This window comes from Tripterygium wilfordii, chromosome 19 (genome assembly GCF_013401445.1).
Source record: "Tripterygium wilfordii isolate XIE 37 chromosome 19, ASM1340144v1, whole genome shotgun sequence".
Taxonomy (NCBI): domain Eukaryota; kingdom Viridiplantae; phylum Streptophyta; class Magnoliopsida; order Celastrales; family Celastraceae; genus Tripterygium; species Tripterygium wilfordii.
The window spans coordinates 2470849-2498159 of record NC_052250.1 but is presented as its reverse complement, the minus strand read 5'-3'; the positions used below and the strand labels follow the sequence as shown (position 1 = coordinate 2498159).

Here is a 27311-nt window from a genome sequence, read left to right as displayed (position 1 = left end):
CATTTTCGGCCTAGAAAATGGACGTTTCAAACACCTTTTTGCATAATTCAATAATTTCGGTGTGTTTTTAGGATTTCTCTTATTTTGTTGCTTTATTATATTATTTTTCTTTCTAATTATGTTGCAATTAGGGTTTAATAATAATTATATAAAATATTGTAACCTCTTTGGAGAGGCATCATGAAAAAAATAACACACCATTTTCAAGATTTTCTCTAAGTTTACTTGCTACTCAATGTATTGGTGACGATCATATCTTTATGCGTTTCCGTTCTGCGATATAAGTGGGAAACAATATTATGCCCAGCGTTACATTTTGACCCCATTTATTCTGTTAAGAAATTGTTCTGCGTTACAAGTGGGAAACAATATTTTGTCAATGCATTAGATTTTGACCCCATTTACTCTGTTAACAAATTTTTGTGCGGCCCTGATGTTTAAAAAAAAAGTCCGTCCACAACACGCGTGAACGTCACGCAGTGGGGAGAGCAAATTAAAGTTGAAAATTTTGGAATAAACAAGAAGAATTTCAACACTAATTGAATTATAGTCATACTAGACGACTATAAGAGGAACTCAACAGTGTGTGTTTGTGGCATAGTTGCAGTTTGTCCATGGCTGTGAGAGTTTGATTTTATTAAGAAAGCAACAACACCAACAAAACACACTTGTATTTATCTGCAGTCTTCTTCATCTTATAACAAGTACAAATTTTCAATTATGTTACTATTCCATTTGATTTCTTTAACAATATTAGTTTTCTAATTTTATTATGGTCATCCTTTTATTATTATTATTATTTATTTCAGTACATAATGAGATCCATTGAATAGAGTGCAAAAGACACCCGCAACTAATACAAGGAGGAAGAAAATTTTGATTGAGATGTCATCAATTCCTGCTGGTTCACATGGGACTGAAGAAATACCCTTGTTAGGGGGAAACAGAGAAGAATGGTGGAAGAGAGTATTGGATGTGGAAGAGGCAAAGAAGCAAGTGTTTTTTGCTTTGCCGATGATTCTTACGAATGTTTTCTACTACCTTATACCATTGGTTTCTGTCATGTTTGCTGGTCACCTCAGTGAACTTGAGCTTGCTGGTGCCACTCTTGCCAATTCATGGGCCACTGTCACAGGTTTCGCTTTCACGGTATTTCTCTATTGCTCTCCTCGTTCATATCAGTGAAAGACCTTAATTTTTTTTTTTTGTGGGATTTGTCAATTAACTGATTTTCTTTTGTGAGAACTGAGAACGGAACAAAGCTGTATTTGCACTGTTGTGTAGGGGGCTTGGATAGTTGATTGCATGTTTATAGGTTCATCGCTTTGTACTGGTCTTTGAGTCTTCGGCTTACTTTTATTGAACTCTAGGTGTTTGATGTAAGTACGGTGGATATATGAAGCCAACTGGGTAAATTCTGTAAACATATTGATAATAGGTATAAAGATGATGATTTATGGGATGAACTCATGAATGTAGAGAAATTTAGTACCAGGATAAAATTGAATCAACCAAAAAACCAAGGAGACACACCTATATTCCATCTCCCGTGTCTTTAAATGAACTAAATCACTAATGATGTATAGATCTCTTGCAAACAGAGTGATCCAGTAAAATGTTTGACGTATTAAATAGTATAGCTCTCTGGTTTCTTGTTGGTGCTAATTCTGCATATGGTTAGTGAAGTACAGCAGTAGCTTAGAGTTTGAGTCACCTGTTTGTGCCATTTCAATTCACATAATGACCTTATATAAAAGAACAGGAAGCTGTCCTGTTAGAGGTTCTTGGATTGATAAGTGTTCATCAAAGGTGGCTAAGAGACATTGTTCACACTTGAGTGCTTGACACCATTGCTTGCTGCGTACATATGCATCGTGCATGTCAAGGACAAGAGAACATCCATCGAGCTATTTGATCCAAACAATCACTCCTTATTAATTGATGCAAAGGTGAAATTTTTTTTTATCCAAACAACTTTCTCTTAACTAATTGACGTGAAGCAGAAATGAAATCAGCAATGATTGAATACATTTAAATCCTGTTTCCCTTAACTTGGAATCTTTCATGCTGTTTTTGTGCCACCTTTTCTAGTTAAGTGAGTTTCTTCATGATGCTCCTCTCTGCTGATTTCTTTCTTGTTGCATTGAACCCTTAATGCACTGTCTTAAGTTTCCTTTAAACTTATCATTTTCATGGTTATAGACAGGGTTAAGTGGAGCACTTGAAACACTTTGTGGTCAAGGATTTGGTGCAAAACTGTACAAGATGTTGGGGATTCATCTACAAGCATCTTGCATTGTATCATTTTTGTTCTCCATTCTAGTTTCCGTCCTCTGGTTTTATACAGAACCCATATTGATCTTACTTCACCAAGACCACGACATTGCAAAAACGGCAGCTCTATATATGAAGTATCTTATACCAGGTTTATTTGCATATGGGTTCCTGCAAAACATCTTGAGGTTTCTGCAGACACAATCAGTCGTTATGCCTCTGGTTGTGCTTTCTGCATTTCCAATGGGCATCCATATTGGCATAGCTTATTCTTTGGTTCATTGGACTGATCTTGGTTTCACGGGTGCTCCATTGGCAGCTTCAATTTCACTGTGGATGTCATTCATTGTCTTGGCTACCTATGTGATTTGTTCAAAGAAATTTCAGCATACATGGGATGGGTTTTCATTTGAACCATTCAGTTACATAACAGCAAACTTGAAACTAGCATTGCCTTCTGCAGCAATGGTGTGGTAAGTGCTCTAAACAGTTAGTCTGCTCATATACCAAGCTGAGTACATCCACACAATTTTATGTCAATCTTGCTGTCAATCTTGCTGTCAATTTTCCATCCCTCTCCTTGTGAGAGTACCTCTTATTAAATATCATATTGTTCCATAATACAAGCCTAATATTGTGACTAACAGCCGTATCTTCTATGACTAACAGCAGCTATATCTGACTAACTAACAGCTATATCTTCTATGACTAACAGCAGCTATATCTGACTAACTAACAGCTATACAGCTATGACTAACAGCAGCTATATCTGACTAACTAACAGCAGCTATATCTGACTAACTATACAGCTATACAGCTATCAAATAACAACAGCTATATCTGACTAACTATACAGCTATACAGCTATCATCCATACAGCTATCATCCCCCCTCAAATTGATGCTGGGCGATCAAGAAGCAGCAATTTGCCAACCAAAAACTGATGACGTTGCCTTGTCATAGCCTTGGTAAACACATCAGCAATCTGGAGGTTGGTGGAAACATGCGGAAGAGAAATCACACGAGTATCCACAACGTCTCGGATATAGTGACAATCCACCTCGATGTGCTTAGTACGCTCATGATATACTGGATTAGTAGCAATTTGAATAGCACTGGTGTTGTCAGCATGGAGAGGAGTGGGATCAGATTGAGGAAAGCCAAGTTCAGCGAGTAGCCCACGAAGCCAAACAACCTCAGAACACGCTGCAGACATAGCACGATACTCGGATTCAGTCGAAGATTTGGAAACACGATCTTGCTTCTTACTTTTCCAAGATATTAGGGACTCTCCAAGAAACATACACCAACCCGTAACAGAACGACGAGTATTAGGACATCCTGCCCAATCAGCATCACTAAAGGCATCAAGACGAATAGGAGTATCAACAGGAAAAAACAAACCACGACTCGAAGAACCTCGCAGGTATCGAATGATACGACGAACTGCTGCCAAATGTAGATGTCGTGGAGACTGCATAAATTGGCTAACTTGCTGAACGGCAAAAGAGATATCAGGTCGTGTAATAGTCAAATAATTCAAGCTACCAACCAACTGCCGAAACATACTAGGATCTGGGAGAAGATCGCCCTCCTCACAACGGTATTTAAGATTGACTTCCAATGGGGTATCCACCGAGGAAGAATCTTGAAGACCAGCCAAAGCAACCAAATCTTGGGCATATTTATGTTGATGCACAAACACCCCAGAAGTATCAGTATGAACCTCCAAACCCAAGAAATACGTAAGAGGACCAAGATCCTTCATGTGAAAAGAGTCTTGAAGTTTCTGTTGAAGGTGAGCAATCAAGGAGGAATCTGTACCAGTGATCACGATGTCATCTACATAAACGAGTAGGAAAACAACACCAGCGGAGGTCTTGCAAATAAACAAAGACGAGTCATATTGGCTTTGCTCAAATGAAAATTTAAGTAAGGTAGACCGGAACTTTTCAAACCATGCTCGAGGAGCTTGTTTTAATCCATACAAGGACCGGTTTAACTTACACACTTCTGAAGTAGAGGTAGAAAATAGACCAGGTGGAGGAGTCATGTAAACATCCTCTTTGAGATCACCATGTAGAAAAGCATTCTTGACATCCATTTGGTGAAGTGGCCAACTCTGTGAAGCAGCAATAGCAATGATTGTACGTACCGTAGTCATTTTTGCCACAGGAGCGAATGTCTCCTCATAGTCAATCCCATATTCTTGCCTATTACCCAAAGCAACCAGCCGTGCCTTATAACGATCCAAAGTCCCATCAGAACGAAGTTTAACTGAGTAAACCCATTTACACCCAATGAGCTTAACAGTAGATGGACGAGGAATGATGTCCCATGTATGATTTTCCTGAAGAGCGTGAAGTTCCTCCTGCATCGCCCTTTTCCAACACTCATGTTTGACAGCCTCGGAGTAACATGAAGGAATTGAAATATTGGATAAAGTAGCGGTGAGAGACGTGTGAGAAAAACCATACCTATCAGGAGGATGCGAGACTCTGGTAGATCGTCGAGGAGTTGTCTGAACAGTCTCAGGTGATGGATCAATCTCCGGAAGGGGTAAAGTTGGTTGACGTCGTTTATACACAAAGCCAGGCTTGAATCGATCAGGAGGAGAGGGCAAGTCATCAAAAGTAGGAAGAAGTGCTGCTGTAGGAGATGACTCAACGTGAGTAGGAAAGAAGTATTGATCCTCAAAGAAAATAACATTTCGAGAGACACGAAATCTGTTAGAGCATGGATCATAACAAACAAAACCTTTTTGAGAAACACTATAACCCATAAAGGCACATTTAATAGACTGAGCAGAAAGTTTGTGACGCTCATGAGATGGTAAGTGCACAAAGCAAACACAACCAAAAGTATGTAGAGAATGATAACTCGGATGCTCGTGGAAAAGACGAAAGTATGGAGAATCATAGTTTAACACTTGAGATGGCAGTCTATTAATTAAATAAACTGCAGTAGACAAAGCTTCAACCCAGAACTTAGATGGAACAAAAGACTCAAGTAATAATGTCCGAACAACATCTAAAAGATGACGATTTTTGCGTTCCGCTACGCCATTTTGTTGTGGCGTGTAAGGACAAGAGCGTTGTGAAATAATGCCTTTTTGTTTCAAAAACTCATGAAATTCGTGAGACATATATTCCCCACCAGAATCAGATCGCAATACTTTAATACCTGAAGAGAATTGAGTATTAACATGTGCCAAAAAGGTCTTAAAAACAGAGAAGACCTCAGACTTGGAATGTAGAAAATATACCCAAGTAAATCTACTATAATCATCAATGAATGTCACAAAGTACTTATGGTGAGTATGAGAAATAATAGGTGTAATGCCCCAAACATCAGTATGGATAATATCAAAACAGTGTTTAGCACGACTGCCAGAAGAAGGAAAAGGAAGGACTTTACTCTTGCCTAATTTGCATGTAGAGCAATCAAATTTAAGACCGTGGGAAGTGAAATGATTTTTATTGCCCAACAAACCAGAATTCAATACATGAGACAGAACAAGAGAATTTGGATGACCCAAACGTTTATGCCATACATCACCCTTAGTTTTAACAGTAGTACAAGCCAAAGATACGACACTAGGAATGGAAAAATGTAGTGGAAACAATCTCCCAACTTTAGGCCCCTTCGCGATTAACATCCCCGTCACCTGATCCTGCACAGAACAACCATCACGAGAAAAATGGACATCACAGTTATTATCAACCAGCTGACCAACCGAAAGAAGACTAGTAGAAAGTCCCGGTGACAAAAAAACATTGTTGAAAGATGAAGTAATATCACCAACAGCAACAATAGGTAAATGACTTCCATTAGCAATCTGAATATGTGATGAACCATTGTACGGACGCACATTTTGAAGCATATGAGATGAACTAGTCATATGATTTGATGCACCAGAATCAAGAAACCAAGGTTGAGAGGATGTATTATTTTTACCTTGCAGCCCTAAGGCTGAAAATGCTGAAACAATCATTTGTTGTACCATATCAGCAGTAAGAACTGCTGACCCAGCACCCGTAGGAGTGCCTGTAGACACTGCTGGAGCAAGAAATTGATAGTTGTGCCCTTCTGGAGATTGTCCATCAGGCAGAGTGCCAACTACAGCTTGAAAGGCATTGACTTGGCGCTTTTGAGGACGAGTAGGACACTCTTTGATGATGTGCCCTTGTTGTTTACAATAATTGCAGAATCGCTTTTTACAATTGAGAGCAATATGTCCATATTCTTTGCAGCTGTAACACTGCACTTTCCGCATATCTCTATTTTTGCCTTTCTCTTGAGTCGCATAAGCAACCGTAACAGCATTAGTACCCAACCTCCCCTGCTCAAAAGTGGCTTGTGTGAGAAGACGTTGCTCTTCACGAAGTAATTCTCCAAAGCAAACATCTAAGGATGGAGGTGGGTCACGATTCATCAAATTGGAGCGAATGGCCTCATATTCGGATCGCAACTTCATTAAAAATTGAGCTCTCTTACTTTGCTCATGAACTTTTTGAACATCAGAGAGAGATGCAGCGGGTACTGTAGCATAAACAATGTCAGTAAACTCTGCCCACAAATTCTGGAAACCAGAGAAGAAATCTTGAATGGAGAGATTGCCATGAGAGTAACAAGCAATCTCATACTCCAATTGAAAACGTCTAGCTGAATTGTCCTGATGATAAACCTTTTTTAAATATTCCCACATGGATTTCGCAGTTTTATATGGCCTCAAATTGAGGACAATAAGAGGATCAACAGACCCTAACATCCATGTCATCACACGCGCATTTTTTACATTCCAAGAAGCCAACTTTGTAGGATCTGTAGGGGCTGGATCACTTCCATCTATTAGACCCCATAAGTCCTTCCCTGTGACAAATAATTGAAACTGAAATTCCAAGGAGGAATAGTTCTTACCAGTGAATCGAATATTGAACGAATCATTGTTGCTTGTAGACATGATGAAACAATGATTTGACAACACAAGAATAATGCAAGCTTGGAATTATGCCAGCACCCAGAAAATCAGAAAACCAAAGAACCAAGAGTACCAAGAAAACAAATCGCAGTAGATCTGAAAATCAAAGAGCTGTTGAACAGAAAAATAAGGATCGTTCCAACAGCAAGCCTAGACAAGCCAAAATCCAAGAGACCTAGATATCAAGGGCTAAACACAAAAAAAAGGCCAAGAAAACCAAAGAATCAGAGAGCAAAGTAGTTCAGAAACCTTGCTCCGATACCATGTCAATCTTGCTGTCAATTTTCCATCCCTCTCCTTGTGAGAGTACCTCTTATTAAATATCATATTGTTCCATAATACAAGCCTAATATTGTGACTAATAGCCGTATCTTCTATGACTAACAGCAGCTATATCTGACTAACTAACAGCTATATCTTCTATGACTAACAGCAGCTATATCTGACTAACTAACAGCTATACAGCTATGACTAACAGCAGCTATATCTGACTAACTAACAGCAGCTATATCTGACTAACTATACAGCTATACAGCTATCAAATAACAACAGCTATATCTGACTAACTATACAGCTATACAGCTATCATCCATACAGCTATCATTTTATACTTGGTAGCTTCAAATTTTACTTCAGAACAACCATGAACTCCAATACTTTCCATGTGTAAAGTCTCATGTACTAATCAAGAAAGAGAATCAGCAAAGGAGCGATGCATGATCCCTAAAAAATCTGACCATTTCTGTTTGTTATATGGATAGTTTGGAGTATTGGGCTTTTGAGATTCTGGTGTTCTTGGCAGGATTGATGCCAAATTCAGAGATGACTACTTCATTGGTTGCAATGTGGTAGGTTACCCTCATGACTAATGTATGCTGATTAGATGTCATTGCAACAGTACTAACCTTGTCGATCACAATTTCTTCTTTAGTGTGAACACAGAAACGATCGCCTATATGCTTACATATGGTCTCAGCGCTGCCGCAAGGTTGGACAAGAACTTCATAATATTTTTTTTTTCAGTTCTATAATTCAGTGGATTTTCATTTGTCGCTGGATTTTAAATATACTAAAATCTTGTGGCAGCACAAGGGTGTCAAATGAGTTGGGAGCAGGAAATCCTAGCAAAGCTAAGAGCGCCATGGCTGTGACTCTGAAGCTTTCTGTTCTCTTAGGCCTCACTGTTGTTTTGGCATTAGCACTTGGTCATAATATATGGGCAGGCCTTTTCAGTGACAGCCCAGCTATAGTAATAGAGTTTGCTTCCATGACACCTTTATTAGCCATCTCAATTACTCTTGATGCTGTACAAGGCGTTTTATCAGGTGATTTGAATGATAAAATTCCATTTTTCTTTCAGGTTCTCTTCAATGATGTCTAGTTCTACACATTACTCAAACTTGTTAACAAAAGTGCTTGATTTGATTGTGAAATAGGGGTGGCTAGAGGTTGTGGTTGGCAGCATTTGGCTGTGTATGCCAACTTGGCAACATTCTATCTTATTGGCATGCCAATTGCAAGCCTTCTTGGACTTAAGTTGAAGCTCTATGCTAAGGTGAAAAAAATTTGTTTTGTAATCTGTCATGCATTGAAAACCATTTATACATGCACAAATATACCAAGTGTGATATGCATATGCCTTTACGCAAAGCCATTGATCCACATTTGATGTAAGATAAAGCTAAATCTGTTCTGCTTTCATGTTTTGTTACCAGGGGTTGTGGATTGGCTTAATCTCTGGACTCTTCTGCCAAACAAGCACTCTTGTTTTCATTACTCTAAGTGCAAGATGGACAAAGGTGGATCTTTCTCGTGATGTAGATGAAGAAACGATGGCTTTGGAGTAAGTAGAGCTCCTGAGAGAGTGATATATGCCTGCAATAACTATGTTTAGTGGCATCGGTATGGTTGTATGCGAAGTTCCTGATATCAGAAATTAGATGTAAATTCAACCTTTTCAAATAAAAGATATTTTCTTTATGTTCTCAAAGATTCTCATTATTTTAACTTTTATGAATAAAGGCTGTAATTTCTTTTGTTGTTATTGGTTGCTTCCTATCTTTTATAAACAATCATAACATGAAAGTGTAAAGTTTGACTTCTGTAATGTGGATCAATCAAGTAGTCTATATGTTTTATTTCTGTCATTATCAATAGTTACTTTTAATCTTCTGCTTACATTGTATGAAGTATCAACCCCATATAGTGAAAGTCATTTAGACAAACACACAAAGAAGAACAAAAGACTGATTGAGATGTCATCAAATACTGCAAGTTTAGATGGTACTTCAGTGCCCTTGCTAGAGTGTGTTGATGATGGACATGAAACAAAGGGAGGGTGCTCGAAGAGAGTGTTGGATGTGGAAGAAGCTAAGAACCAAGTCTGGTTTTCACTGCCAATGATCCTTAACAATGTTTCATACTACCTTATATTCTTCTAACATTGGTTTCAGTCATGTTTGCTGGCCATCTCGGAGAACTCGAGCTTGCTGGCTCAGCTTTTGCAAATTCATGGGCCGGCATCACTGGCTTTGCTCTCCTGGTATATAAAATTTAATTCTTCAACATTTACTATCTAAATTTTTATCTATAGTTCTCAATTTTGTCAATAACACAGATTCTCTTCTGTTTTCTACTCTGTTTTTGGTTCTAGATAGGGTTAAGTGGAGCACTTGATACACTTTGTGGTCTGCAGAAATGATGCTGTCTGTAGCAATGATATGGTATGTACCTACATGGTTATTCTCCTAATCTCCTTGTATCATTTGCACAAACCAAGCTGGATGGCATCTCACAGCGGTTAAGTACTTAAAGTACATGAATGAACATAAGACCCACACCGGGGTAGTGATGCGTGCATATGCATGGTGGTGTGCGTATGATAGGATTGTCCCACATCGAAAGATGTGAGAGCTAAGGTGTTGTTTATAGGATTCATGAAAATAAGCATTCGTTTATATCTCAAAAATCTGACCTTGTTTTGTCTGATACGTTGTTAGTTTGGAGTATTCGGCTTTCAAGATTTCTGGTGTTCTTAGCAGGATTGATGCCAAATGCAGAAATGACTATTTGACTGGTCGCAATGTGGTAGGTTCCATTCCTGCATATATATACATCTGTGTGAGTGTGTGCGTGCTCGTAAATATCAGTAAATGTGTTCTAAGATTGTTTCCACTTTTCTCATTCAGTGTCATTACACAAGCTCTTACCTACATGCTTACTTATGGTCCTAGTACTGCTGTAAGGTTTGTTGGATACGTATCTCAGTCATTCCTTTGTACAATTTAATGTGTTTTTTTTTTCTTGCTCACATTAATGTAGATCCTAATTGTCTTGAGCTTCTTATGGCTGCACAAAGGTATCAAATGAATTGGGAGCAGGAAATCCTGAAAAAGCTAAGGGGGCTATGAATGTGACTCTCAAGCTTGCAATTCTACTTGCTCTTGCAATTTGTTTGGCATTAGCATTTGGTCATAACATTTGGGCAGGCTTTTTCAGCAGCAGCCCTGCCATGAGACCTTTCCTAGCAGTCTCAATCACAACTGATTGTTTTCAAGGTGTTTTATCAGGGTTGAACAATCAATTGCTCTTGATTTCTCTTTGAAAAATTGAAGTTATATCGTAAAAGTTAGCGAAAGCTTCACAAAAAATCAATACGACTGCATAGTAATGGCATTTTAAGCAACAACGTTTTAGACCTGTGTATTTCTACAAACACACACGTACACACTATTTTTGGATGAAAGGTGACTTCAATGATGTGTATATATATATTTAGGTGTGTTAGAGGTTGTGGGTAGCAGCACTTGGCTGTGTATGTTAACTTGGGAATCATTCTACCTTATCGGAGTGCTGATCTCAAGCCTTCTTGGATTCAAGTTGAAGCCCATGCAAAGGTGAGATGACTAAGTTTCCATATATGAATTCATGCATACACGTTCATAATTGCAAATATACTTACTCATATATATATATATGTATGTATATGCATGTATAGTCCTAGCTATTTGTTAATATGGCTCGTTTGGGGACCAGGGATTGTGGATTGGCTTAATCTCTGGACTCAGCTGCCAAGCCTTCACTCTTTTGATCGTTACACTACGTGCAAAATGGGCCAAGGTTGATCTCTCTTGTGACAAAGAAACTCATGATTTCGAGTGATTATAATCAAATCGATTGAAATTGTGGTTTTCCAACAATTTCAAACAGATTTTGTGGTGTAACTAGATAGCTCTCATTAATATTGTTACTTTCAGAAGATCAAGTGCAAGCTTTAGAGTAGGATAAATGTTAGTGCAATATTTTGCATTCATCTTCCTACGTACTTTGGTACGCATGCCTTTAAAGTGTTTGATTCAGACTTCTAACAATTGTTTGCCTTCTTGGATTCAAGTTCAAGCTCTATGCTAAGGTGAGAAGAATACAGCTTGATGAAGGAGCTCTTGTGGCATAGTGTAAGGACTAAGGGGAGGGGAATCGAACCTTATCAAAAAAAAAAGAAAAAAGTGCATTAATTTCATAACTTATGAAAAAAGGTACGGTCTGAATCCTGATGACCTCAAATATAAAATCAATTATTGTTGTTTGAGTGCACTTTTAAGTATCTTAATATATATATATATATATTATTGTTGTTTGAGTGCACTTTTAAGTATCTTAATATATATATATAGAAACATGGTAGGAGTGTAGGACAATTCCTTAATCTTTTTCTCCTTTTTATTGGTAAGGCACTTAGTGGTGTTGATGAGAACTTTTTTTATTTTTAAAGTATAGAGTAGTGGTTTGATTAGTGTATGCACATCTCACATTATTATTTAATTATCTTCTTTTATATGTGAACACTAATTAGTAAAGTAAGTACAAGAAATTAACACAGAACACAAGTAGAAGAAGGTAGTAGTAAGAAAGTTAGGAGAAGAAAATTAAGATTTCAAGATTTAGATATATATAGATATATGTCATCACACAATACTACACATTGAGATGGTAATATTGGTGATATGGAAACAAGTAGTGAAGTAGAATGGTGGAAGAGAGTGTTGGATGTAGAAGAGGCAAAGAAGCAAGTCTTGTTTGCGCTGCTGATGCTCCTCACAAACGCTTCCTACTTCCTTATAACATTGGTTTAAGTCATGTTCGCCGGCCACCTCGGCGAACTTGAGCTTGCTGGCTCCATTACCAGCTTTGCTTTCATGGTCTCCGTCTATTTCTCTCAGTTTTTTCCTTTCTTTTCCTCAATGTTTGAAAGAGTTGATTCGATGTGGCTAATTTTATTCATTTGTTAAGCGTATCTTTCATGTTTCAATTCTCGGTTGATTGTTTGTTCTCTCTGTTTCTGTTCTAGATAGGATTGAGTGGAGCACTTGAAACACTGTGTGGTCAAGATTTGGTGCAAAATTGTACAGAATGTTGGGAATTCTTCTGCAAGCATCTTGCACCACATCCATTTTCTTCTCTATAATTATTTCCATCATCTGGTTCTATACAGAACCAATATTGATCTTTCCTCACCAAGACCACCACGTATCGGAAATGGCAGCTATTTATATGAGGTACCTTGATTTGCTGTTCGTTTGAAGTCCTTGGCATTTGAGATTCTGGTATTATTAGCAGGATTGATGCCAAATGCAAACGAAACTACCTCATTGATTGCAATGTGGTAAGTCTCACTCCTGCATCTATATATGCATATTATATCACATTATTATCTATTCTAACCTTGCATAGCATTTTGTCCCTTCAGTGTGAGCACAGGAGGTGTTTCCTTTATGCTTACATGTGGTCTTAGCACTGCTGCAAGGTTGGTTGATTCATATTGGCATCTCTGACGCCATTTTAGATGTTCAGGTGACAAAAGTTGACGTGATTTTTGGTTTTTTCGACCTAACAAAAGTTGATATGATTATTGGGCGTAGTTTTATTTTCCGTCAACACCAAAATCTGATTCTAAAATCCATCACCCTTTCTTTCATTTTGTTTTTGTGGTAGAACGTGTGCTTGAGATTTTAAATGTGCTAAAATTCTGATGGCAGCACAAGGGTGTCAAATGAGTTGTGAGCAGGAAATCCAAAAGTGCCGCCGCTGTGGCTCTGATGCTCTCTCTTCTTCTTGGTCTAACATTTAATTTGGCATTACTGTTTGGTCAAAATTTATGGGCAGGCGTTTTCAGTGATAGCCATGTGCTATACTGAAGACCTACTTGGTTGGTGTGCGGCCGACCATATATTGCAAAAGTGAAAAACGTGTCTATTCATTTTAACCAATTTTCGGTATTATAAAAGAATAATGTTTGAGACCTTTAAAAAGTGACCCTCAAAAGACCCCCATTTAATGTGGAATGTTGGATGTGAAGTGGACCCTACATGTGTGTTTTTAATCAATGACTATTTTAATGCCACATAGATTTGAGAGACTTTTAGGGGTGATATTTTGGGGGTCTCTAGCATTGTCCATTACAAAATCAATATAATTTATGCAGTCTATCTTCCATTGAAAAACTTAAAACTCTAGCTCCGCATATAATCTTGCTTCAACCACCTCCACCATGGATCGTCAAATTCCTTTTCCAATTATGTTGGTCTTTCTTGTTTTCTTATTGATGCTGTTGAGACTATGGAGCAAATCAAAAGACAATAAGTCAATTTCAATTGCTCCTCCTTCTCCATGGAAGCTACCCCTGATAGGAAACATTCACTAAATGATCGGATCTCTGCCACATCGACGCCTACATGATTTAGCCAACAAATATGGACCTCTTATGCGTCTTCAGCTTGGGGAATTGTCCACCATTGTTGTTTCTTCTCCTGAAGTCGCCAAGGAAGTGATGAAAACCCATGATATTGCTTTTGCATCCAGACCTTATCTTCTTGCCATGGAGGTCTTGTTCTATAACATTAGTAATATGGGGTTTTCACCATATGGAGATTACTGGAGACAGATGCGTAAAATATTGACAATGGAGCTCTTAAGCGGAAGAAGGGTTCAAGCTTTGCGATCGATCAGAGAGGAAGAGGTATCACAGTTTGTTAAATCCATTTCTTCAAATGCAAGATCAAAGATCAACCTCAACGAGATGTTAATTTCTTTAACATATACAATCACGACGAAGACCGCATTTGGTGGGAGTTGCGAGAAGCACGGAGCATTTGTACCACTTATAAGAGAAATCGTAGAGGTTACCTCTGGTTTCTGCTTGGCTGATATGTTCCCTTCTGTCAAGTTGTTTCATCTGATCAGTGGGATGAGAACTCGCCTTGAGAAGCTGCATCATGAAGTCGATAAGATACTTGAGAGCCTCATCCATGAACATAGAGTTAACAAGTCGAGAATCGACTCCGCTGAGGAGCTTGCTGATGATTTCTTGGACGTTTTGTTGAAGCTTCAGGCACATGGAGAATTTCAGTTCCCTTTGACAGCAAACAACATCAAAGCACTTGTAATGGTGAGTATGTCTTATTCACTTTTATGTTTTTTTTTTATAACTATCTAAAGCTAAATAATGTTGTTCTAGTTTAATAGACAATCAATTAACTTGTGATACCCCATCTTAACATTTTAGGAAGTTTTCATGGCTGGAAGTGAAACAACATCTACAGCTTCCGAGTGGGCAATGTCGGAATTGCTAAAGAATCCAATAGTGATGGCAAAGGCTCAAGCAGAGGTGAGGCAGGTCTTTGGCAGAAAAGGATATGTAGATGAAGCTGGACTGGAAGAACTAGAATTCTTGAAATTAGTTATCAAAGAAAGTCTAAGGTTACACCCTCCTCTTCCATTGTTACTCCCAAGAGAATGCAGTGAGAGATGTCACATTAACGGATATGACATACCTTTCAAAACCCAAATCATCATTAATGCATGGAGTATCGGAAGAGATGCTAATTATTGGATTGATGTAGAGAAGTTCTATCCTGAGAGAATCGTCAATAGTTCGATAGACTACAAGGGGAACAACTTTGAATTTATCCCTTTTGGTTCTGGTAGGAGAATGTGCCCTGGCATGTCATCTGGAATAGTGACTGTTGAGCTTATACTTGCAAAGTTACTCTATCATTTTGACTGGAAGCTCCCTAATAGCATCAATCAAGAAGAACTAGATATGACTGAGAATTTTGGTGGTGCAGTTGGAAGAAAGAATAATTTGTATTTAATCCCCATTCCTTACAATGCTATCCTTGTTGAGTAAGCATAGAATTGTTTGCTTTAGCACCTTTAGTTTTCTTTTATCTTGTGCTGTTGTTTTAGTTTCCATGCTAGTATATCTGCAGTAAAAATAATTGGGCGTTACTCTCCCTTAGTTATTTGCTAGTGAATATATTGTTTGTTTTCTTGTTACAGTTTCTGTTTTACTTGTGCAACATGTTCTTCACATAACGTTCATGCTATACAATTATCTATTTCTATAACAACACTCATTTGTAGTGGAAGAAATTATACATTCCAGCGAACGTAGTGCGCATGTGACCTTATATGCGGATTTGGGATTTCCTAAAATCTACAATTCACATATAACAGTAGAAAATTATCAGACAAATTCTTTTTCTTTAGATAAATCGTGGTATATTATTGATAGAAGGGTTTAACAAGCCACAGAAGACAAGCCATAGGATGAAACAAATAAGTACAACAACCCAGCAAATAAACCCAAACCTCACGCGTGTATGATGTGACATACTTTCTAAATCATTTGATTAAAATCTATAGGGGAACATATGTTTCGACACGCCCTACTACCCACCCCTACCCCCTACCCACACCCTCTCTACTGAAAAATCACATCAATGGTGTCATCTCTCTCATACATTGTATACTCTCTCTCTCTTTTATTGGTTATCTATTTACGGGTTGTTTATCTATGACCCACCCTACCACCCTACTCTCTCATACATTTTACACATTTTACACCAGCTCCATCAGTTTGTGGTGACCTAGGGTTGCTTTTGCAAAGAATATATTCCCTTTGAATGGCCCCGTGAATGCCTTGTTCCATCTCTCAGCTCAGAGAATATATTCCCTTTGAGTGCATGACTGCCATCTAAGTAATGTAAATTAAAAATTTTTGTGAACAATGTTTGACATTAAAATTGTCTTCTTATATTCAGTTTATTTTTTTATTGTCTGAACAATGTTTGCATATCGGACCTTTTGAACTTTTGCTTCGACGTGCTTTTGACCTTTCACCACATGGACCATATATTCGGCTTTGATTACAGAACCGGTTGGAGCGAGCAAGTTAATATAGATGAAATGAAGCAAGAAGATGAACTTGTGGATGAAACCGAAGAGAACATCAAAGCTGATGTTAGAAGTGATTTTGAAACCAATATGATATGATGTTTAACTCAATTGATATATGTGTGGTTTTGTTAGGTTCAAATAAATATTCGTTAATTTCTAATACAATTTAATACATTCCCAGGTCTTCAAATCACGCCAATCATTGATCGATTGGGTTCAAAAAACCGGGCGCAATTTGGGATATATCATTGTCATCAAAAGATCAGATTTTGGTGGGTTCGGTAAAAAACCTAGATTACAATTCACATGCGATCGCGGTGGCAACTACCAAAGCAAAAAACTCTCAACGAGGGCGATAGACACCAAAAGAATTGAATGTCCGTTCAAAATGAAAGGAAGAAAAATGAAGCAAGATGATGATTGGATAGTGGAGGTGAGGTGTGCAACGCATAACCATGCTCCTACATCATATATGGAGGGACATCCATACCCCGGTCGGCTTTCTGAATCCAAAATATAGCTGATGATAGATATGTCTGAAAAAAATGTGAAGCCATGAGACATATTGACGGAGTTGAAAAATCGAGATCCAAACAACGTGTCAACCGTCAGAACCATATACAATGCACGCAAGAAGCACAAGACCCCTGAGAAATCGGGTAAGTCACAGATGCAGGTTGTGTTCACATTCCTCCACGACCAAGGGTACTTTTTCGATTCTTGGGCCAACCTTACAACCAATGAGCTCGAAGATTTGTTCTTCGCACATCCTCAATCACTAGAGTGATTGCGTGCATTCCCACACGTGTTGTTGATGGATGCGACATATCAGACCAATAGGTACAGGTTGCCTCTCCTAGAAATTATCGGTGTGACTTTAACGAATCAGACATTTTGTATAGCGTTCACATACTTGCACTCAGAAAAAGCGGCCAATTATACTTGGGTTTTGGAATGTTTGCGATCTACAATGCATGGATGCACTGGCCGACAAGTGATTGTAACGGACAGAGAGTTGGGGCTGATGAAAGCGTGTGCTCAGGTATTTCCCGAGGCTTCGAAACTACTCTGTAGATGGCACATCTATCAAAGTATTTTGACCGAATGCAGGCCATCAATAGAAGACAAGAGAGCCTCGGATGCATCCTACCGCATGTGGACTACGGTACTCGAATATGAAAATGAGAGCGTGCACATGAGCAATATGTCACGCCTTGAAGTAGTGTTACAGAAGTTTCCCGCAGTGGTGAAATATCTGAAAGATGTATGACTTACACTGTATAAGGAGATTTTGTATCAGCGTGGACCGATAAATATCTGCATTTCGGGAACCATATGACTAATAGAGTCGAGAGTCAGCATGCTAAGCTGAAAAGATATTTGAGCTTATCATAGTCAGACTTGGAGAGATCCTCGTCTTGGATTCATCAGGTCATCCAGTCTCATGACACAACCATTAAAGCTAGCATTAAGAGAAGCAGAACTATCGTCCAACACTGATTCAATATACTGCACCTTTGGGATTCATGTGGTTTTGTTTCAATCGATGCATTAAATCTGATGTTGATGGAGTTTGAACAGTCTAGATATGTTGGAGAGGTTGCTTACAAATGCAGATGTCACCTTCGTAGGAGTTACGAACTACCGTGTGCTCACGAACAAGCCATATACGTGAGCGAAGGTCATACTGTATCGCTTGATTGCATTGATAAATTTCGGAGGAAGCTTGATCTCTTGCCGTGTGAGCCTCTTGAAGAGGATGAGATCGACTGCAGCGCTGATGTACAAATGTTCACCGAACAGTTCAAGCAGCAGACAAGGCATGTTAAAGTCATTGGCTATGGAAGTTGAGGGAAATATTCAAACCTTCAACAACTTTTCTCCATGAACCGGCTGTGAAGACCAACATTAGAAGACACCCCTCAACAATGAAAAAGGTAGCCACCACCACCCGTAACAAACTAGCTACATCCGGTTTCCTTGGGAGTGATTTTATTCAGCCTCGGGAACCTAACAAAAACAATTCATCATCCAGACGTCCCGACTCGAAGATATTTGAGCATGACACAGTTGCTCTTCTATTTACAATACTCAGTCTCTCTCTACACAAGGAAGTTCGAGTCCGAGAAAGGGAAACTACTCTTTACGACCCTATATTGATCAGTTTCCAACTGTACTGCATCCTTACATTAGGGACGTAGAAGATGTAAAAGCTGATGGAAATTGTGGCTTTCGATCGATAGCTGTGCTTCTTGGTCTTAGGGAAGATGAATGGCCCAATGTTAGGTATAACTTGATGGTAGAGTTGGAGGTATTTCGGAAACAATATGTTGAAATATTTGGCAGTGAAGAGAGGGCATATAGTGTTGAACACTCACTTAACTTCTTTCGAGATGATGTTGCAGCACCATTTGAGCACTGGATGACAATGCCAGACATGGGTTTATTGATTGCTTCCGCATACAATGTCATATTGCATGTTCTTCATCATGGAGAGAGCTGGACATATCTACCACTTCGTACAGCTCCCCTACCACCCTATTAGCGTGTTGCTATCATCATAGGGAACGTAAATGGTAATCACTACATCTAGGTGGGTTTGACAGGAGATTACCCAATGCCTCCCATTACGCCTCAGTGGAGACACTGTAGGAATGCTTGCGCAGCTGAATGGGCTACTCTATATGAGGAGTGGATTGATGCATATGTGCAGTCAGTGCAATCCATATTTCCTTCCGAAGCCATTGTCATGTTCTTGATTAAATTACTATTTATGTCTTAAAAATTATTAAATTAGTCTGACAAAAAATATAAACATAAGTTTAATCACCAATAAAAAAAACTTAATTAATTGTAAACCTGGTTTATGACATCAATTAGTAAAGGAGGATGGAAATTCATGCACGTATCTCAATAACATAAACAACGATCACATAAGGTAATTAGTTGGTGCAGAAATCAAGGGTGGTAATCAAGGGCGGTGCATGTGATGTATTCACTTTATCGCCTAAAAAGTAGCCTACTGGTGTAGGGGTTTAAACTAGGGTGAGTTCAAATATCCTAATCCAATTTATAGACTCTCCTATTGTAAATGAATTGCGGAGCCCCAGATCTCTTATATGCACATTTGAATTCCGTCTAAACTCAAAGTCGTAGATATTATTAACTTTGTCATACTTGACCTATATGGACTTATAATCACATTTTTCCATACCCAACAATACCCCCCTGTGATTCCTTTCCATATCAAGCGCACAGTGACACTCTCCCTCACGCTTGAACTACCTACTTTGTCTTTAAGGCATGTCGTACACTGTAGTAGATAGTGATACTAGATCACATGTCCTGCTAAAAAGGGATCTCTTATCTCTTATCTTTGTTGGTTAATAGTGGAGTGGTTGCCGTTTAAGATATTGATGCAGATTGAGATTGTGATATTTCTCTTAAATATTTTATTTTGGTATTTTATGAAATCAATTGTTTGTAAATCAATTAGTATTATTTTTTAGGAGTCTAGTAGCTTTTTAAGTATTTGTTTCCTATTAGAAGTGTATAGAGTTTCGTTTAGTTTACTATTTAAGGTTGTAAGCCTATTGAGGAATTTCAGTTTTGAGTTTTTGATTGAATAAAATTAAGAGACGGCTAGTCTTTTCCAATTCTTTGGTATTCGCTAGAATAAGCAAAGTTTTGAAGCCTTAATTCTGGTATTCGTACGTCGAACCAACAGGTCCAAGTAGGTATTTTTTCCACCACGCCGCACTGCATCAGTTGGTATCGGAGCCCAGGTTTTTGTTCGCAATCATGGTACGCGACGGTAAAGTTAATGGAGTCTGTGAAGGTCATGGAAGTAGGCGGGTTCCGAAAGAGGAGGCCTATGAACATGAAAATCGTGGTGATGGACGGGTTTCGAGTAAAGAGGTCTACGATCATGCAAGAGATGTTCTTGATATTTTCGATTCAGAGGTAGTTCTTGTAGAAGAACTGATCTTCGATCCAATTGGAGATCCTATCTTCAATGATTACAACGATGGTGACGACCCGGAGGCAGATCAGAAGTCATAGTCGCACTTGGCTGAACCAACATTTAATGATTATCCAGAAGATATAGAAGAGTTTCTATTAAAACAAGTTGTTGGTGTGGAAAAAACTTACAAATTTTGTAGCTAAAGAAATATCTCATCAAGGACTTGTTGTAGAGATACAACATGTGGAGTTTATTATTCCAGAATGGCTTAACGACCCACGTGGAAAAGGCTCTTTATTAATGTTGATTCTGAATTTAATCAAGAGTTTAAAGTGCCATGAGTTGGAGGCTTGTTCTTTTGTTGCAATGACAATGATCGAGAAATCCAGAGTTTTCTTACTGCAATTCTTTAAAACTCGAGGTCGAGTTTTCTCCAACAAGGGGAGAATGATGTAGATTGAGATTGTGATATTTCTCTTAAATATTTTATTTTGGTATTTTATGAAATCAATTGTTTGTAAATCAATTAGTATTATTTTTCTAGAAGTCTAGTATCTTTTTAAGTATTTGTTTCTTATTAGAAGTGTGTAGGGTTTCGTTTAGTTTACTATTTAAGGTTGTAACCCTATTGAGGAATTTCAGTTTTGAGTTTTTGATTGAATAAAATTAAGAGACGGCTAGTCTTTTCCAATTCTTTGGTATTCGCTAGAATAAACAAAGTTTTGAAGCCTTAATTATAGTATTCGTGTGTCGAATCAACAGATTTAAGTAGACTTGTTCTTGGTATTCGTGCGTCGAATCAACATGTCCAAGTAGGTGTTCTTTCCACCACGCCGCGCTGCATCAGATACCCTCTGCACTAAACAACAATTGGTAATCCAGGTCAGGAAATAATCTTGTTTCCTCGACGATTGTTAATGGTGATTAGTGAAACGAGTACAGAATTTGCATCTACCATCTCTGTCGCACCACATCTATCTATCTATCTATCTATGTACCAGGTCAGGAAATAATCTTGTTTCCTCGATGATTGTTGGTGGTGATTAGTGAAACGAGTACAAAATTCACATCTACCATCTCTGTCGCTCCACATCTATCTATCTATCATAATACTAAAATGGAAGGTATCTCTGTGTAATTGCTGGAGAGTTGCCTGTGATTTTGCTTATGGTCGTGTTTCATTAACTGATTATCGTGGCATATTTGTATTCAGAAGAGTATTGGTGAGTCAAATCAACACAAGTCTTTATCATTTTATTTTCCCAAGTTTTTTTCTATGCCAGATTTTCAAACCCTATTAACTCAATATTTCTGCATGTTTTTGTTATATGGTTGGATGCTGTTACATACTTGCATCACCATGGCCATGATGAACAGAAGCTACCTTGGTACCGCGGCAAGGTAATAATCTATAAGGATCATAAGCTTAAGCAAGACTAAGATTTTTTGTTGTTGCTGTATTTATGATCTTATCATTCGAGTTGTATATCTACTAAGAATACTAATAGGAGAGCCAGTGCTTGGAAAGTACTACAGAGAGCCAAAGAAATCAGGGCCTTTTCCATTTCACTTGGTTGATAATCCGGTGGAGAGCTTAGATCAAGACCACTAATCACTATGTGAGCGACAGTAGAGACATTGTGTTCTATCAAACAGACCCTGATTTCTCCTTGGTTGAATGTATTGTGTTATTGTTGCATTTTAGTTTTATGAGTAATTTACAATGAGAAACATTATAATCACTGTTTGGACTTGGATCTCTATCTTTGAATTCTCAGGCCTCTGGTATTTTCTTCCCCTGCTCATTATTTAATTATTAGTTGTGCATGCATATGACAAAATGAACCTGCTTGCTACTATGTCTAAATCGAATGAAATGAATGATGGGAACTCTATTTTAGCTTAATTAAGTTGAAAATATTTTCAGGGAGATCATATTGATCTTGCTTTGGGTGGTAGCAAATTTTTGTTTGCGAGATTTCTACGTGAGCTGAGTTTAACATGATGTGTATGATTGTGGGTGCTTTATATGTATTGTCTAATTTCTTTGAAGGTGATGTCTTTCACGTTCATCTATTTTTTAGGTGTGATCTTTTAATGTGTATTTTCTATCTGTCATTTTGGTTGGCTTTGATTAGCGGTTGGTAAAATATGTTTTCCACTGTCGGGTTGGTTTGGGTTGGTTCATTTTCGCCAACAAGAGAGAGAGAGACTGAACTCCATAATGATTTCGTCCTTCTGCACTAAATGATTTCGCCACCAAGACAGTGGGATTATGAGCAAATAAACAAAGTAAATACAACAGGATATAATTAAGTTATTTAGGTACAGGTAATTATTCTACTTTTCTCTTCATCCCCATTTCCTCATGTTTTTTTGTTTGTGTTAGAGATTATTCTGGGATTTGTTATTTTGTTTTGGTGATTTACAAGGAATCCAGTGGAGATCCCATGGGGCCAGACTAGTGTTGAGGTTATTGTCGAGTCAACTGGAGTTTTCACCGATAAGGACAAGGCCGCTGCCCATTTGAATGTTCCATTTGCATCTCCTAATTATTCCCTCTGTCCCAATTATTTATAGCAGCACTTTTTTTTTGTTCTTGAAACAATGATAATTAAAGTTACAAGGGTAATTTTGAAATACAACAACAAAATTATTGTTAATTAATGAAGGAAAGTGACACTAATTTTGGGACATCCCAAAATAGAAAGAAGGAATATGAAAATGGGATGGAGGGAGTATTTTTCTTGATTTTTAGTAATCAAAGGTGGTTGTATTTGGTTACATTCCTTTTTTAGTTGTTTCTACATTTTGAGTTTAATTTAACTTTTGATTAGAGACCTTGGCAAAAAATGACTGCTATGTAAGGCAATCCAAGATTCCACTACTTTGGTGCACCATAATCATAATATCTCTGATTTGTTGAATGTTAATACGTCTCACATGGATCTTTTGTTTCCAGGCAAGGTTAAGTAAAGATGTTTATCTCTTTCCAGGTGAGATAATTTGTGTTAGTAGCTTTGGTTTGTGTTTGTTTTATGCAGAAAATAAGAAGTTCACGGAGATCTTTAATTGCAAGTCTGATAGGATCTGAAATTTTCTTTACCTTATTATGCTTATACATAGGTTGAAACAGGCATCCTGGGTTAAGTTTGTAGGTTGAAGCTATCGGTCACACTGTGTGTGTGTTTTTGTACTCTGCTTCTGAGATGTCACAGACCAATGGGATGGCTTCGAAACTTAGCAGGTTTGCCGACGTTTAAAGAGATACCAAGCAGGTAGTTTTTTATGTGTATTTCAATTGATTTTTATTTTTTTTACGATTCTCTGATAATCTTGATGGTCTCTCTCGGGTTGTTTGTATGAGGTTTAGGGTATAAGGAAAGTATTTGGAGTGTTATCTCTCTCTCTCAGCTTTTTGATTAATTGTGGATGATATTCCATTAGATATTCTGTTCATTGCATCTTTATCAAATTATTTTATTAATGGATGGTACCCAACATTGGGCAGTGAACTGAATTTGAGACCTTTTAGTCAGTGAGATGGGTGTTTGCTTGACCAAGTAGCCTTTTCTTTATGAAGCTATGCTCTTAATTAGTCAAGGATCTCACGGCCATAAAGACGAACCTCCAAGTTGTACCAGTTACTTGGGGTTTGCTTCTTTATTCTCTTTCGTTGTATTTTTCAGTCATCAGAAGCATGTTCTTGCTTTGTTATTGACATGATAGGTCAGAACATTTCACGCGTATGAAAGTTCATCTTAATTGAGATTGTGTTGAAATGATGTGATGTTGATGACTAAGAGTTGTGGACCGTCAAAGTTTTGATGCGATCTAATTCGTTGCATATAAGATTCTACGAAGAATATGCAGAGTAGGACTTATAGCCATACTTGGCTCTTTTGTGACTCTTCAATTCTATCACAACCAATAGCTGTGATCCTTAATTTCTATATTGAAATAACGCACCATTTACTTATTAGTTAGTGGTAGTTCTATCATGCAGCCAAGTTGTGTAGGTCTATGTTCCTAAGTTCATTTTCGATAATATGGGGTTTGAGAAACTATTTAGTTACGTTAATATGTGATTTTTTGTGCCCCACTGCATTTTTCGTAATTTTTTCAACTTGGCTTTTCAAGTATTTGAGCTAAGATCGACAAAGGTGGGATAAAACCCAAGTACAGTTCTTAAAGGAAACAACATAGGTCTATCTGAAGGTATTTATATTTTTTTTTTCACAAATTACTTGGTATTCTTCATGTTCATGTGTGCAGTTTTTAGGATCTCTTTTCAGCAGCTTTTGCTGGGTGGTACGTAAAACTAATACAAAATTTTATTGGTATGATTTCTCTATATTTGCGAAAGAAATTCCTTCAAATGCTATCCCTGATAGGAAACATGCACCAAATGATTTGTTCTCTGCATCATGCGCGGCCAAGAGATTTGGCCAACAAATATGGATCTGTTATGCACCTTCAGCTCTCCTCTTCTTTCTCAAGTTTTGGCACGAAATGAAGTTCAAGGGTTTAATCGATCCAGTGGTCAAAGTTTATGGGGCCTTTTCGATTCTTCTTCCCAAGCAAAAATGAAGAGGGCCTTAAAGAAAAAATACCAGCAAGAAACGCGTAGCAAAATTAACAAGGAAGCTGAAAAGAACAATTCCTTATCCACTTAAAGAACGTTGCTTTAGATAAAGAAAAAAACAAGTGAGAATGTTGTTACAGAAATAGAAATAGACAGTACATGAAGAAAATCTCGACAATAATCCTTCGCTTTCTGTCAGACAATCGACAAGAACATAGGAAAAAGTATTTAAATATTATAGAAGAGAAGTAATGGCAGACGGCCATAAGTATAGAATCAATGTTGATTTATGCTTAAAAAGCTTCCCAGGGCTGTTTCATTTGTTTGCATTTGAAGGAATTTTTCTTGCATAAATGAAACAGTAACTGTAGTAATTAAAGAAACAAAGCATTCACTTGCAATGTAAGTAAAGGAGACTAATGCCCATTCATTTTTACTGAAAGATACAAGCCAGGAAATGAGGACAAATGGTACAAGAAAAACTTAACCATTGGAAGTAAAGCAAACAATCAATACTTACACAAGGAAATGGTAGCTAAAAGTGAGAATCTATATGTTTTGACACAGCCGGTGTAACAGTGTAAGGGATGGGGATTAAATACAGATCATTTTTTCTTCCAACTGCAGAACCAATAATCTCAGTCATGTCTAGTTCTTCTTGATTGATGTTATTAGGGAGCTTCCAGTCAAAATGGTAGAGTAAATTTGCAAGTATAAGCTCAACGGTCAGTACTCCAGATGACAAACCAGGACACATTCTCCTACCAGAACCAAAAGGGATAAATTCAAAGTTATTCCCCTTGTAGTCTATCGAACTATTGATGAATCTCTCGGGATAGAACTTCTCTGCATCAATCCAATAATTAGGATCTCTTCCGATACTCCATGCATTAATGATGATTTGGGTTTTGACCGGTATGTCATATCCATTAATTTGACATCTTTCTCTGCATTCTCTTGGGAGTAACAATGGAAAAGGAGGGTGTAACCTTAAAGTTTCTTTGATAACCAATTTCAAGAATTCTAGTTCTTCTAGTCCGGCTTCATCTACATATCCTTTTTTGTCAAAGACTTGTCTTACCTCTGCTTGAGCTTTTGTCATCACTATTGGATTCTTTAGCAATTCCGACATTGCCCACTCTGAAGCCGTAGATGATGTTTCACTCCCACCCAAGAAAACTTCCTAAAAGTTAAGATATAGTATCACAAGTTAATTGATTTTCGAATAAACTAGAACAACATTATTTAGCTTCATATAGATATTAAAAAAACATAAAGTGATTAAGACATACTTACCGTTATAAGTGCTTTGATGTTGTCTGCTGTCAAGGGAAACTGAAATTCTCCATGTGCCTGAAGATTCAAGAGAATGTCCAAGAAATCTTTACCAAACTCTTCAGTGGAGTTGATTCTTAACTTGTTAACTCTACGTTCATGGATGAGGCTCTCAAGTATCTTATCGACTTCGCTATGCAGCTTCTCAAGGTGAGTTCTCGTTTCACTGATAAGATGAAACAACTTGATGGAAGGGAACATATCAGTCAAACCGAAACCAGAGGTAACCTCTACGATTTCTCTTAGAAGTGGTACAAATGCTCCATGCTTCTCACAACTCCCACCAAATGCCGTCTTTGAAATGATAGCATATGTTAAACAAATTAACATCTCGCTGAGGTTGATTTTTGACCTTGCATTTGAAGAAATGGATTTAACAAACTCCGATACCTCTTCCTCTCTGATCGATCGCAAAGCTTGAACCCTTCTTCCAGTTAAGAGCTCCACGGTCAAAATTTTACGCATCTGTCTCCAGTAATCTCCATATGGTGAAAACCCCATATTACTAGTGTTATAGAATAGGACATCTATGGCAAGAATATAAGGTCTGGATGCAAAACTAATGTCATGGGTTTTCATGACTTCTTTGGCGACTTCTGGAGAAGAAACAACAATAGTGGACAATTCACCAAGTTGAAGATGCATAAGAGGTCCATATTTGTTGGCTAAATCATGTAGGCGTCGATGCGGCAGAGAACCAATCATTTGGTGAATGTTTCCTATCAGGGGTAACTTCCATGGAGAAGGAGGAGCAACCGAATTTGACTTATTGATTTTTGATTTGCCCCATATTCTCAGCAGCATCAATAAGAAAACAAGAAAGGCCAAGATAATCGGAAAAGTAGGAATTTGATAATCCATGATGGAGGAGAAGCTACAGAATATGGAGTAATGGAGATGGTTGAAGCAAGATTCTTAGCTGAGCTGGATTTAAG

At 37.9% G+C, this 27311-nt stretch overlaps 3 protein-coding genes across 6 annotated transcripts; 2 read left to right on the top strand and 1 right to left on the bottom strand.

Annotated features, from left to right (window-relative positions):
* The first annotated feature begins 627 nt into the window (after positions 1–627).
* Positions 628–11709, top strand: LOC119985384 (protein DETOXIFICATION 19-like). Of its 2 annotated transcripts, none has more exons than XM_038829678.1 (7): positions 628–1149; positions 2203–2747; positions 8017–8103; positions 8187–8243; positions 8342–8580; positions 8692–8810; positions 11291–11709. In XM_038829678.1, exons 1-7 carry the CDS (start codon positions 886–888, stop codon positions 11414–11416), a joined length of 1437 nt encoding a protein of 478 aa, XP_038685606.1. In that variant the 5' UTR covers positions 628–885; the 3' UTR covers positions 11417–11709. The 2 variants fall into 2 exon arrangements, with proteins under 2 accessions (XP_038685606.1, XP_038685605.1); XM_038829677.1 differs by lacking the exon at positions 11291–11709 and adding an exon at positions 8971–9333 and having other exon boundaries at positions 640–1149.
* Positions 11710–11951: 242 nt separating this feature from the next.
* LOC119985386 (premnaspirodiene oxygenase-like) lies at positions 11952–15591 on the top strand. Of its 3 annotated transcripts, none has more exons than XM_038829681.1 (4): positions 11952–12453; positions 12603–12917; positions 13002–14693; positions 14817–15591. In XM_038829681.1, exons 3-4 carry the CDS (start codon positions 13956–13958, stop codon positions 15438–15440), a joined length of 1362 nt encoding a protein of 453 aa, XP_038685609.1. In that variant the 5' UTR covers positions 11952–12453; positions 12603–12917; positions 13002–13955; the 3' UTR covers positions 15441–15591. The 3 variants fall into 3 exon arrangements, with proteins under 3 accessions (XP_038685609.1, XP_038685608.1, XP_038685607.1); XM_038829680.1 differs by having other exon boundaries at positions 11960–12453; positions 12607–12917; positions 13002–14699; XM_038829679.1 differs by having other exon boundaries at positions 11960–12453; positions 13002–14699.
* A 9853-nt stretch (positions 15592–25444) lies between these two features.
* On the bottom strand, positions 25445–27311 carry LOC119986103 (cytochrome P450 71D9-like). Its single transcript, XM_038830653.1, has 2 exons — positions 26338–27311; positions 25445–26224 (listed from the first exon to the last, which is right to left on the bottom strand). Exons 1-2 carry the CDS (start codon positions 27235–27237, stop codon positions 25577–25579), a joined length of 1548 nt encoding a protein of 515 aa, XP_038686581.1. The 5' UTR covers positions 27238–27311; the 3' UTR covers positions 25445–25576.

Bases quoted from the DNA above. Each gene is read 5' to 3' on its own strand.
- LOC119985384 (XM_038829677.1), top strand. From the start codon at position 886: ATGTCATCAATTCCTGCTGGTTCACATGGGACTGAAGAAATACCCTTG. The intron at 2,748-8,016 runs GTAAGTGCTCTA...TTATATGGATAG, and splicing joins CCTTCTGCAGCAATGGTGTG to TTTGGAGTATTGGGCTTTTG. The intron at 8,244-8,341 runs GTTGGACAAGAA...ATCTTGTGGCAG, and splicing joins GGTCTCAGCGCTGCCGCAAG to CACAAGGGTGTCAAATGAGT.
- LOC119985386 (XM_038829680.1), top strand. From the start codon at position 13,956: ATGATCGGATCTCTGCCACATCGACGCCTACATGATTTAGCCAACAAA. The intron at 14,700-14,816 runs GTGAGTATGTCT...TTAACATTTTAG, and splicing joins ACATCAAAGCACTTGTAATG to GAAGTTTTCATGGCTGGAAG.
- LOC119986103 (XM_038830653.1), bottom strand. From the start codon at position 27,237: ATGGATTATCAAATTCCTACTTTTCCGATTATCTTGGCCTTTCTTGTT. The intron at 26,225-26,337 runs GTAAGTATGTCT...CTTAACTTTTAG, and splicing joins ACATCAAAGCACTTATAACG to GAAGTTTTCTTGGGTGGGAG.